General features: G+C 38.4%; 1 protein-coding gene across 5 annotated transcripts in view; it reads right to left on the reverse strand.

Annotated features, from left to right (window-relative positions):
- NUP98 (nucleoporin 98 and 96 precursor) overlaps positions 1-14127 on the reverse strand; it is a 129022-nt gene that overhangs the window by 91291 nt on the left and 23604 nt on the right. For 3 of the 5 annotated variants that reach the window (XM_073216059.1, XM_073216057.1, XM_073216058.1), the window contains 2 exons: positions 9527-9664; positions 7965-8103 (listed from right to left, as the gene is read on the reverse strand). In XM_073216059.1, coding sequence (XP_073072160.1) covers positions 7965-8103; positions 9527-9664 — 277 coding nt within the window. The remainder of the gene's footprint in view (positions 1-7964; positions 8104-9526; positions 9665-14127) is intronic. The other 2 variants (XM_073216061.1, XM_073216060.1) reach the window with 2 other exon arrangements.

Genomic DNA, 14127 nt, shown 5'->3' on the forward strand with positions numbered 1-14127 from the left:
GCACATAAACTAGTGAGGCATTTCAGATAACAAGTGATCTTTCATTTTTATATCATTGGACATGAGTATAAATATATTTATAAACCAAACAAATTTCCAAACAAATCAGAAATCTGTAACTATGGAATGGCAACTTTCAGAAGTCAGCCTATGTTATCAAGGATAGCCTACATAAGGCACCCTGCAAAATAAAAATAATCTTTAAGAACAGCGAATGTGCCACAAAAAAGCCATACATTTTCAAAGGGAAAAAAATTGGTTCTTGAGGGGCTAAAAGAATCAGAGATATACAATGGTTTATGGACCTCCAAAGGGTTACATACAGTACATAAACACTTACACAGTATGTATGTGGCATTAAAATCTCATGGGGTAAGAAGATGATGAAGCAAACACATCAGTCTACAAAGGTTCTTTGGGAAAGGAGGGACAGTGATTAAAAAACAGTTGAGAAACACTGCTGTAACCCATAAGTATCTTCCTCATCTTAATTTTATAGATTATAAACAAGTATATAAAATAAACATCCATGTTAACCAAGTCCACTGCCTGAAAACCATTCTTCCATAGAGTACAACCAAAGAGAATTATAGGTACAATGATAATCATTACTAGCAATGAACTACACAACAACAGAGGCCATGAAAATGAAATTAAATACATCAATTTAGTAATTGTTACCTGACAAGGACCTAACTTTTCATCTACTTCAAATTTATGTGAATACATATAATCTTCCAACAGGTGCTTAATGCAGTCTCTTTCTCCAGTACAAGATTCGTAAGTTCATTGAAAAAGTGGTGTGTTACCTTTTTCAACACTTTGAATGTTCAATGTTACCATTTTCAACACCTTCAATGTTGACCTATGTCAAATAACCTTGTCTTTGCACTCATCTCCCACTAGCTATCCAGTGCCTAATGATGTATCTGGAACATGAAATCCTTAACAGATACTTAAACCACTATTCCCTTGGTAATAAAATGAACTTTTCATATCTGACTTAAAACATATTACATTGAATTTTTTTTTGTATCATTAATGTACAATTACATGAGGAACATGTTTACTAGACACCCCCCTTCACCAAGTCCCAACAACAAACCCCATTACAGTCACTGCCCATCAGTGTAGTAAGATGCTATAGAATCACTACTTGTCTTCTCTGTGCTGCACAGCCCTCCCTTTACCCCACCCCCATTATACATGTTCATCTTAAGGCCCCTTTTTTTTCCCCCATCCCCTTATCCCTTTCCCTTTGGTAACTGTTAGTACATTCTTGGGTTCTGTGATTCTGCTGATGTTTTGCTCCTTCAGTTTTTTCTTTGTTCTTATACTCCACAGTAGATTGAAATCATCTGGTACTTGTCTTTCTCTACCTGGCTTATTTCACTGAGCATAATACCCTCCAGCTCAATCCATGTTGTTGCAAACGGTAGGTTTTGTTTTCTTCTTATGGCTGAATGATATTCCATTGTGTGTATGTACCACAACTTCTTTATCCATTCCTCTAATGATGGACACTTAGGTTGCTTCCATTTCATGGCTATTGTCAATAGTGCTGTGATAAACATAGGGGTGAATCTCTTTTTCAAACTGGGGTGCTGTATTCTTTGGGTAAAGTCCTAGAAGTGGAATTCCTGGGTCAAATGGTATTTCTATTTTGAGCTTTTTGGGGAACCTCCATACTGCTTTCCACAATGGATGAGCTAATTTACATTCCCAACAGGAATGTAGGAGGGTTCCCCTTTCTCCACAACACTCCAACATTTGTTGTTTGTCTTTTGGATGGTGGCGATCCTTACCGGTGTGAGGTGATATCTCATTGTGGCTTTAATTTCCATTTCCCTGATGATTAGTGATGTGGAGCATCTTTTCATGTGTCTATTGGCCGGCCATCTGGATTTCTTCTTTGGAGAAGTGTCTGTTCACCTCCTCTGCCCATTTTCTAATTGGATTATTTGCTTTTTGTTTGCTGAGGTGCATGAGCTCTTTATATATATTGGTTGTCAACCCTTTATTGGATATGTCATTTATTAATATATTCTCCCATACTTGTAGGATGCCTTTTTGTTTTATTGGTGGTGTCCTTTGCTGTACAGAAGCTTTTCAGCTTGATGTAGTCCCATTTGTTCATTTTTGCTTTTGTTTCCCTTGCCTGGGGAGATATATTCATAAAGAAGTCACTCATGTTTATGTCCAAGAGATTTTTGCCTTTGTTTTTTTCTAAGAGTTCTTTGGTTTCATGGCTTACATTCAGGTCTTTGAATCATTTCCAATTTACTTTTGTTTATGTGGTTAGACAATGATCCAGTTTCATTCTCTTACATGTACCTGTCCAGTTTTGACAACACCAGCTATTGAAGAGGCTGTCATTTCCCCATTGTATGTCCATGGTTCCTTTATTGTATATTAACTGACCATATATGCTTGGCTTAATATCTGGGCTCTCTATCCTGTTCCACTGGTATGTGGCTCTGTTCTTGTGCCAGTGTGATTACTGTGGCTTTGTAGTAGTGCTTGAAGTTGGAGAGTGAGATCCCCCCCGCTTTATTCTTCCTTCTCAGGATTGCTTTAGGTATTCGGGGTCTTTAGTGTTTCCATATGAATTTTTCCAGTTCATTGAAGAATGCTGTTGGTAATTTGATAGGGATTGCATCGAATCTGTATATTGCTTTGGGCAGGATGGCCATTTTGATGATATTAATTCTTCCTAGCCAGGAGCATGCGATGAGTTTCCATTTGTTAGTGACCTCTTTAATTTCTCTTAAGAGTGTCTTATAGTTTTCAGAGTATAGGTCTTTCACTTCCTTGGTTAGGTTTATTCCTAGGTATTTTATTCTTTTTGTGCTATTGTGAATGGAACTGTCTTCCTGATTTCTGTTTCTATTAGCTTATTGTTAGTGTATAAGAAAGCCACAGATTTCTGTGTGTTAATTTTGTATCCTGCAACTTTGCTGAATTTCGATATTAGCTCTAGTAGTTTCGGAGTGGAGTCTTTAGGGGTTTTTATGTACAATATCATGTCATCTGCAAATAGTGACAGTTTAACTTCTTCTTTACCAATATGGATTCCTTGTATTTCTTTGTTATGTCTAATTGCCATGGCTAGGACCTCCAGTACTATGTTGAATAACAGTGGGGAGAGTGGGCATCTCTGTCTTGTTCCCAATTGCAGAGGAAAAGGTTTCAGCTTCTCGCTCTTCAGTAGGATGTTGGCTGTGGGTTTATCATACATGGCCTTTATTATGTTGAGGTACTTGCCCTCTATACCCATTTTGCTGAGTTTTTATCATGAATGGATGTTGAATTTTGTCAAATGCTTTTTCAGCATCTATGGAGATGATCATGTGGTTTTTGTCTTTCTTTTTGTTGATGTGGTGGATGATGATGGATTTTCGAATGTTGTACCATCCTTGCATCCCTGGGATGAATCCCACTTGGTCATGGTGTATGATCCTTTTGATGTATTTTTGAATTCAGTTTGCTAATATTTTGTTGAGTATTTTTGCATCTACGTTCATCAGGGATATTGGTCTGTAGTTTTCTTTTTTGGTGGGGTCTTTGCCTGGTTTTGGTATTAGGGTGATGTTGGCTTCATAGAATGAGTTTGGGAGTATTCCCTCCTCTTCTATTTTTTGGAAAACTTTAAGGAGAATGGGTATTATGTCTTCTCTGTATGTCTGATACAATTCCGAGGTAAATCCATCTGGCCCGGGGGTTTTGTTCTTTGGTAGTTATTTGATTACCGCTTCAATTTCTTTACTGGTAATTGGTTTGTTTAGATTTTCTATTTCTTTCTGGGTCAGTCTTGGAAGGTTGTATTTTTCTAGGAAGTTGTACATTTCTCCTAGGTTTTCCAGCTTCTTAGCATATAGGTTTTCATAGTATTCTCTAATAAATCTTGTATTTCTGTGGGGTCTGTTGTGATTTTTCCCTTCTTGTTTCTGATTCTGTTGATGTGTGTAGATTCTCTTTTTCTCTTAATAAGTCTGGCTAGGGGTTTATCTATTTTATTTATTTTCTCAAAGAACCCGCTCTTGGTTTCATATATTTTTCTATTGTTTTATTCTTCTCAATTTTATTTCTTCTCTGATCTTTATTATGTCCCTCCTCCTGCTGACTTTGAGCCTCATTTGTTCTTCTTTTTCGAATTTCAATACTTGTGACTTTAGAATATTCATTTGGGATTGTTCTTCCTTCTTTAAATAGGTCTGGATTGCTATATACTTTCCTCTTAGAACTGCTTTCGCCGCGTCCCACAGAAGTTGGGGCTTAGTACTGTTGTTGTCATTTTTCTCCATATATTGCTGGATCCCTATTTTGATTTGGTCATTGATCCATTGGTTATTTAGGAGCATGTTGTTAAGCCTCCATGTGTTTATGAGCCTTTTTGCTTTCTTTGTACAATTTATTTCTGGTTTTATACCTTTGTGGTCTGAGAAGTTGGTTGGTAGAATTTCAACCTTTTTGAATTTACTGAGGCCCTTTTTGTGGCCTTATATGTGGTCTATTCTGGAGAATGTTCCATGTGCACTTGAGAAGAATGTGTATCCTGTTGCTTTTGGATGTAGAGTTCTGTAAATGTCTATTAGGTCCATCTGTTCTAGTGTGTTGTTCAGTGCCTCTGTGTCCTTACTTATTTTCTGTCTGGTGTATCTATCCTTTGGATTGAGTGGTGTGTTGAAGTCTCCTAAAATGAATGCACTGCATTTTATTTCCACCTTTAGCTCTGTTAGTATTTGTTTCACATATGTTGGTGCTCCTGTATTGGGTGCATATATATTTATAATGGTTATATCCTCTTGTTGAACTGACCCCTTTATCATTATGTAATGTCCGTCTTTATCTCTTGTTACTTTCTTTGTTTTGAAGTCTATTATGTCTGATACTAGTAGAGCAACACCTGCTGTTTTCTCCCTATTGTTTGCATGAAATATCTTTTTCCATCCCTTGACTTTTAGTCTGTGCATGTCTTTGCGTTTAAGGTAAGTCTGTTGTAAGCAGCATATAGATGGGTCTTCCTTTTTTATCCATTCTATTACTCTGTGTCTTTTGATTGGTGCATTCAGTCCATTTACATTTAGGGTGATAATTTAAAGATATGTACTTATTGCCATTGAAGGCTTTAGATTCGTGGTTATCAAAGGTTCAAGGGTAGCCTCTTTACTATCTAACTTAACTCACTTATTAAGCTATTATAAACACAGTCTGATGATTCTTTATTTCTCTCCCTTCTTATTCTTCCTCCTCCACTCTTTATATGTGATGTGTTTTATTCTGTGCTCTTTTGTGTTTCCTTTGACTGCTTTTGTGAGTAGTTGATTTTATTTCTTGCCCTTAGTATTTGGTTGGTGTGTTTTCTTTGTTGTGATTTTATTTTTTCTGGTGACCTCTATTTTGTCTCAGCAGTGCTTCCATCTAGAGTGGTCCCTTTAATATCCTGTAGAGGTGGTTTGTGGGAGGCAAATTCCCTCAACTTTTGCTTGTCTTGGAATTGTTTAATCCCTCCGTCATATTTAAATTATAGTCGTGCTGGATATAGCATTCTTGGTTCAAGGCCCTTCTGTTTCATTGCATTAAATATATCATGCCATTCTCTTCTGGCCTGTAAGGTTTCTGTTGAGAAGTCTTATGATAGCCTGATGGGTTTTCCTTAGTAGGTGACCTTTTCTCTTTCTCTAGCTGCCTTTAATACTCTGTTCTTGTCCTCCATCTTTGCCATTTTAATTATTATGTCTTGGTGGTGTGCTCCTTGGGTCCCTTGTGTTGGGAGTTCTGTGTGCTTCCATGGTCTGAGCAACTATTTCCTCCCCCAGAGTGAGGAAGTTTTCATCAATTATTTCTTCAAAGACACTTTCTATCCCTTTTTCTCTCTCTTCTTCTTCTGTTACCCGTATAATGCAGATATTGTTCCATTTGCATTGGTCACACAGTTCTCTTAGTATCTTTCATTTCTGGAGATACTTTTCTCTCTCTCTCTCTGCCTCAGCTTCTCTGTGTTCCTGTTCTCTGATTTCTATTCCATTAACGGCCTCTTGCACCTCATCCAGTCTGCTCTTAAGTCCTTCCGGAGGTTGTTTTATTTCTGTATTCTCCCTCCTAACTTGATCCTTTAGCTCTTGTATATTTCTCTGCAGGTCCATAAGAATGGTTATGACCTTTATTTTGAATTCTTTTTCAGGAAGATTGGTTAAATCTATTTCTCCAGGTCCCCTCTCAGGGGTTGTCTGGGTGATTTTGGACTGAATCATTCTTCTGCCTTTTCATGGCTATAGAGGTAGTTATGGGCAGTTGGCACGTGTGTTAGCTTGGAGAACAATGTCCCTTCCTGATTGCTGTCACCTTGCTGTCCATGGAGCAGCTTCCGGTTTTATTTTCTGAGCCACCGCAGGCAGGGCATCCGTTGGGGCATCCCAGAATCCTGCGGGGAGGGGCAGGAACACCAAGTGTGCTCTCCTGTGAGAACGGCGACCCTTGGCCCCCTGTCCCGGCTTCCTCTGTGTGCGCCTGCAGGGCCTCTGCATCTGGCCTGGGTGGGTGTGGTGGAGTCTCTGGGCAGTTGCTGTGGGCGTGGCCACTCTCAGGCTGCTCCCTTGCTATGGTGGGGCCATGCCGCAGGGTGAATGAATGACAGGCTGTTTATCCCCATGAGGGGCTTCAGAGCTGCACTGCCTCCCAGGGGCCTGGAGTGCCTGAATTTCCCCTGGATTCCCAGCTGCTGGGCTGAGTGTGCCACAAAGCTTCCATACAGTTGTGAGGCCCGTCCCTTTAAGACTTTCAAAAAGCACTCACTTTTCTTTCGTCCCAGCTTTGCTGGCTGCGGGACCCACTCGCAGATTTTACTGTTCCATTTCCCTAATATCCAGCACACCACGCAATGTGTGTCTGCGCTCCTGGTGCAGATGACTAGGGCTGGGTATTTAGCAGTTCTGGGCTTCCACTCCCTCCCTGCTCTGACTCCTTTCCTCCCGCCAGGGAGCTGGAATGGGGGGTGCACTTGGGTCCCCTCGGGCTGCAGCTTGTATCTTAAACCTTTCCTGAGGTGCTGAGTTCTCGCAGATGTAGATGTAGCCTGGCTGTTGTACTGTATCTTCTGGTCTCTCTTTTAGGAATAGTTGTATTTGTTGTATTTTCAAAAATACATATGGCTTTCGGAGGAGATTTCCGCTGTTCTCCTCACGCCATCTTGGCTCCTCATATTATGTTGAATTTTTTGAAAACTTAAATGGGTAGTTACAGAAGATATTTAAAATAATACAATGTTTCTATTAAATGGGTCTAAATTTTTTCACACCGTATCTCTGAAGAGTAGTTTAGGGCTTATATTTTTAATTGTTAGTCAATCTTATCTGTATTTTCCAAATTCTTTACAAGGAAGATACATTCTAAACAAAACTTCTGCAACTGCAGGAAAACTGTTGCATAATCTCCCTAATCAGGAAGACTTCAACTTTCAATAAGAATCATCAAATCTCCAAAACAACAAAACCAAAACAAAAAGAAAAAAGAAAAAAAACCATGAAATCTCAACTGTGTACTACTTCCCCATTTGAAACCTGGCCTAACAGAATGTGGTTTCTCAACAAAATGTGTTTCAGATGGTTTTTCAACTATTGGTGAGGTAATCCAAAAAAAATCATGTTTCCTTATCTTGAAAAAAGAAAAACAAACCAACCATCTCCATTAGAGAACCAACTTCCTGCAAGGCACTACTGCATGTGTTGGATGGCCCATTTTATCCAAAGTGGGAGCTGAGAGAATATGCATGAGGAAAGGCAATTTATATCTCTAAGTATCTCAACCCAAGTCCATGAGTTTAAATCTTTCCCCCTAGTAGTTCACATTGAGTCCACAGCTTACCTGATAATTTTTTTAATATTCCCAATCACATGAATCAGGAGAATGATGTGTGGTATAGTCAGTATAACTTTAAGAGAGCCAAACCTGCTTTTTATATGTACCAAAATTGGAAGTGTTTGTATTGGTTCCTAAAGTCAGGGTTGGTTTGTTACCAAAGAGCCCGCCACTGGTTGTACCAAAAGAAGGAGCACTGGTTGTGCTGGTTCCAAATGTAGTAAGCTTGTTATTGCCAAACAGGGTCTAAAAAGAAAAAAATACAAGAAAAATTTAAGTAATAATAAAATATACTCCAAACAGTAAACAGAGGTTATCTCAAGTATACTGGATTAAGGTGGGGGTGAGGGAGAAAAGATATCCTAACTTTTATGAAAAAGGTAGGAGAAGGATGAATAAAGACGATCAGAAAAATATACTAATCTGAGCAACATTAACTTTTACCTGAATGGCCCTAAACTGAGAAGTTAACAATAACCCCTTAGCAAACACAGTATTTCAGTGAGACAAAGAAAGAATCACAAGGCAATCAAATATTTTTCCTGGTAACAGAAATGTACCATGTATATAATTTGTCAGTAGAAATAGTTACAATAAAAAATAAACATCCTACAATATGGATGAACCTTCAAAACACTATACTAAGTGAAAGTCACAAAAGACTACACATGATGTGATTCCACTTATAGAAAATGTCCAGAATAGGTAAATCCACAGACTGCAGGGCTGGAGTGATTGAGGGCAAATGAGAAGTGGCTGCTTATGAGTGTGAGCTTGCTGTGTAAGGTGATGATGAATCTGTTCTAAAGTGGCCACAGTTTGATAGTTGCATAATCTGTCAATATACTAAAGACTCACTGAATTATAAACTTTAAAGGGTATTATATAGCATGTGGATTGCATCTCAGTGAAGGTATTTAAAAATAACTTTCTGAAGCACATGTAAGTTTCTCAATTTCTCACCTCAATTAGCTACCCAAAGTTAATTAAGAAATAACATATTTTAATCTCCAAAAAAACTACTAAATATTTTGGGGACTTTTTAAAAAACTATCCACAATGGCATATTTAAATGTTTTATAATGAGTTCATAATACAGATTGGCTACTTCATACTGATTTGTGTATAGCTTAAATCGTTACATAGAATTTACAACTGTTTTTAGGTCAAGTGCATTCCTGAATAGTAATTTTTTACTTAAATGACATAACAAGGAAAACAATACAGTTAAGCCTCCAGCAGCATGAAAACCATGAGAACATTAACAATTTTAGCAACTTGATCAACACCAAAAAAATTTAATTTGCAAATGTCATACCAATTTATCACCCAAAACCAATTTATCACCTAAAACTAAAGTTAGAAATAGGAGTTAAAAATTAGCTGATTTTAAGAGTGAAAGCATCTCAATTTAGACTAAAAAATTTAACCAACTGAAGTGGTATTTTGTTATCAAAAGTAAACTGTACACAAGCACTGAGGCAGAGAAATTTAAAAATGAAGTTACTACTGAAAATTAAAGTTAACTATGTTCTTTCTGCACAAAAGAGCTCTTATAGTTGCTATTAAATCATATAATTTCACAAATATTTGAAAGGCAGTCAAATCTTTCTTAGAAATTCCTTTAACAGATTTATACATACCATCATAGTCACCTGTGAAAACTTACCGAACCAACAGCACCAAATCCAGTATTGGGCTGTCCAAAGAGACCTGTTCCTGTTCCAAATGCTGTCCCAGTACTGGTGTTTGTGGCTGTCCCAAAAAGACCTCCAGGCTGTGAGGCTTGGGTTACTCCAAATAGGCCCTGTTAAAACATGTCCTACAACACTCAGATTTCTTTTAAGTCTTAGATCAGTATAAGAGCTGCCACTTTTTTTAAAGTTGATGTGATACTATGCTAAGTACTTCACATAGGATGTTTTTCTTCTTCACAACCACTACTGAAAAGCAGGTCCATTTTCCAAAAGAAAAAGCTCTGTTTAAAATCTGCCCAAGATGTCACAGCTCCCAATAGGCGGGACCAGAGAAATTCATATCTATATCTAAACTTGGTAAGTTCTGAGGTCCTAGACAGTTTAATTAGACTTTATATTAACTCTTGTGCTCTAAGAGATAGCAGGGTTGCAACAATGAAAACAAAATGATGTGACACGGTGCTTCATTTCTGGAGAGTTACGCTGAAAGAACTAGTCAGTACTGAGCTGGGGAATGGACTTTGAATCAAATAACTGAAGATAATCAAATTAATCTGGACTGAGGCAGAAGTATAATGTTAAAAATCTTCTTAATCCAATATGGGAAACCACTCATTTCAAATAGGCAAAATGTGTATCCAGTGTTTGAGAAGATATTCTATTTTTAAAACAAGGAAGATATTTATGCATTAGTTAACAAGAGAAAAATGGATTAGAACAAGCTAATGGACTACTGCTGAACTGTAAACTCAACACAGTGATTTTAAACAGCTTCATTAAGACATAATTTACATACCATAAAATTTAACCATTTAAGAACACTATGCAGTGGTTTTTTTTGTATGTTCAGAGTTGTGCAACCATCCCCATTCTCTAAATTAGGACATTTTCATCACTCCAAAAAGAAACCCCAGGTCCATTAGCAGTTGTTCCCTATTTTTTAGGCAACCAATCACTAATCTACTTTGTTTCCATGTCTTTGTCCATTCTGAACATTTCACATGAATGAAATTATATAAAATGTGGTCTTTTGTGAATGGCTTCTTTCAATTATTATGTTTAGAAGATCCATCCATGTGTAGCATTTTCAGCACTTCAATTTTATACCTGAATAACATTTCACTGTATGGATATATCACATTTGTTTATCCATCACTGGTAGACATTTGAGTTGTTTCTAGTTTTGGCTATTATGAAAATGCTGTTATGATCACTTATATTTTAATTTATCATAGGGAAACCAAATTGTGTGGTTTCTGGGTTAGATGGTAACTCTATGTTTAACATTTTGAGTAACTGCCAAATTGCTTTCCAAAGGGAAATGTACCATTTTACATTCCCATCAGCAATATAAGAGTATTCCAATTTCTCCAAATTCTTTTTTTTATTAAGGTATCACTGATATACAATTTTATGAAGGTTTCACGTGAGCAACACTGTGGTTACTACATTCCCCCCTATTATCAAGTCCCCTACATACCCCATTCCAGTCATTGTCCATCAGTGTAGTAAGATGCTATAGAGTCACTACTTGTCTTGTCTGTGCTATACTGCGTTCCCCATGCCCCACCTACATTATGTGTGCTCATCATAATGCCCCTTAATCCCTTCTCTCTGGCTCACCCTCCCCAGCCCTTTTCCCTTTGGTAACTGCTAGTCCTTCTTAGGGTCTGTGAGTCTGCTGCTGTTTTGTTCCTTCTGTTTTTGCTTAGTTGTTATACTCCACAAATGAGTGAAATCATCCAAATTCTTTTTTAATTGAAGTATAGTTTACATATAATCTGACATTAGTTTCAAGTATACAACAGTGCTCTACAGTTAAAACACATTATTAAATCCTCACCCCCAACTAGTGCAGTTACCATTTGTCAAAATACATGTTACAGAATCCCTGGCTATTTTCTCCATGCTGTACTACCATTGCCATGACCAACTTATATTATGATTGAGAATTTTTGTGTCCTTTTATCCCCCTCACACACCCATTCCAACCGCTGCCCCATGGTAACCACCACTCACTTCTCAGCATCTGAGTCTACTACTATTTTACTCATTTTGTTTTTAAATTCCACAAATAAATGAAATCATATGGTATTTTGTTTTTCTGAACCTGGCTTATTCACTTAGCATAATACCCTCTAGGTCCATCCATGTTATTGTAAATGGCAGGATTTTTTAAAATTAATTTATTTTTTATTAAGGTATCATTGATATACAATCTTATGAAGGTTTCACATGAGCAATATTGTGTTTACTACATTCACCCACATTATCAAGTCCCCCTACACACACCCCACTGCAGTCACTGTTCATCAGCGTAGTGCTACACAGTCACTACTTGTCTTCCCCATGAGCCCCCTACATTGTGTGCTAATCATAATGCCCCTTAATCCACTTCTCCCTCCCTCCCCACCCCCTGCCCCATCCTCTTCCCTTTGATAACCAGTAGCCCCTTCTTGGAGTCTGTGAGTCTGCTGCTGTTTTGTTTCTTTAGCTTTCCTTCATTGTTACCCTCCACAAATGAGGGAAATCATTTGGTACTTGTCTTTCTCTGTCTGGCTTATTTCACTGAGCATAATACCCTCTAGCTCCATCCATGTTGTTGCAAATGATAGGATTTCTTTCTTATGGCTTAAAAATATTCCATTGTGTATATGTACCACATCTTTATCTATTATTCATCCACTGATAGATACCCAGGTTGCCTCCATATCTGGGCCACTTCAAACAGTGGTGCGATAAACATAGGGGTGCACATGCTGCCCTGAATCTGGGATCTTGCCTGCCTCAGGCAAACTGCCAGAAGTGGAATCCCTGGGTCAAATGGCATGCCCACTTCGTCTTCTGAGGAACCTCCACATTGGTTGAACTAACTTATTTCCCATCAACAATGTAAGAGGGTTCCCCCCTCTCTGCATTCCCACCAGCACTGGCCATTCCCCAGTATTCTGGACACTGGCCATACCAACAGATGCAAGGCAACATCCCATTGTGGTTTTAATTTGCATTTCCCTGACAATTAGCAATGTGAAGCATCCTCTTATGTACCCGTTGGCCATATGAACCTCTTCCCGAGTGAAGCGTGTTCAGATACTCCACCCATCCTTCAATTGGGTTACTTGTTTTTTGGGTGCTGAGGCACACGAGTTCTCTATGTTTTGAATGTTAACCCATTATCAGATATGTTGTCTATGAATATATTTTCCCACACTGCAGGATGCCCCCTTGTTCCACTGATGGTGTCCTTTGCTGCACAGAAGACTTTCAGTTTGATTTAGTCCCATCTCTTCATCTTCACTCCTATTTCCCTTGCCTGAGGAGATGTGCCCAGGAAAAAATTGCCCATGCTTATATTCAAGAGATTTTTGCATATGTTTTCTTCTAAGAGTTTTATGGTTTCATAACTTACATTCAGGTCCTTGATCCACCTCGAGTTTACTTTTGTGTAAACTAGTAATCCAATCTCACTCTCCTACATGTAGCTGTCCAGTCCTGCCAACACCAGTTGTTGAAGAGGCCATCATTTGCCCAATGTACATCCATGGCTCCTCTGTCTTATATTAATTGGTCGTATGTGTTTGGGTTTATATCAGGGCTCTCTATTCTGTTCCATTGATCCATGGGTCTGCTCCTGTGCCAGCACCAAACTGCTTTGACCACAGTCTTTTTGCAGCAGTACCTGCAGCTGGGGAGCACAATTCCCCCAGCTTTACTCCTCCCCACCAGGACTGCCCTGCCCACTCAGAGCCCTCTGTGATTCCCTATGAATCCCAGAACCATCTGTTCTAGTTAATTGAAGAATGCTGTTGGAACTTTGACAGGGACTGCACTGAATCTGTAATTGCCCCAGGCAGGATGGCCATCCTGACAATATTAATTCTTCCCATCAATGAGCACAGAATGCACCTCCATCTACTGGTTTCTTTTCCAATGTTTCCCACGAGTGTCCTGAAGTCTTCAGGGTACAGGTCCCTCATCTCCCTGGTCAGGTTTATTCCTAGGTATTCCACTCACCTTGATGTAACTGTAAATGGAATTGTTTTTCTGATTTCCCCCTCTGTAGGTCCATCGCCAGTTCATAAGAATGCCACAGATCTCCATGTATTAATTCTGTCAGCAGGACTTCTTTTTTATGACAATAATATTCCACTGTGTATATGTAGTACTTCTTCTTTATCCATTCATTTATTGATGGACATTTTGGCTGGTTTTGTATCTTGGCTATTGTAAATAATGTGGCAATAAACACAGCAGTGCACATTATCTTTTTGAATCAGCAATTTTCTTTGGGTAAATTCCTAGAAGTAGAATTACTGGCTTAAACAGTATTTCTATTTTTAATTTTTTTGAGGAATCTCTATACTTATTTTGACTGCACCAATTCACATTTCCACCAACAGAGTAGGAGGGTTCCCTTTTCTTCACATCATGTCCAATACATGTTATTTCTTGTTTTTTGGGAAGTAGCCATTCTGACTGGTGTGAGGTAATATCTCATTGTGGTTTTGATTTACATCTCCCTGATGATTAGCAATGTGGAACATCTCTTCATGTGTCTGTATTTCTTCATCTG

Source organism: Manis javanica, chromosome 11 (genome assembly GCF_040802235.1).
Source record: "Manis javanica isolate MJ-LG chromosome 11, MJ_LKY, whole genome shotgun sequence".
NCBI classification, from domain to species: Eukaryota; Metazoa; Chordata; class Mammalia; order Pholidota; family Manidae; genus Manis; species Manis javanica.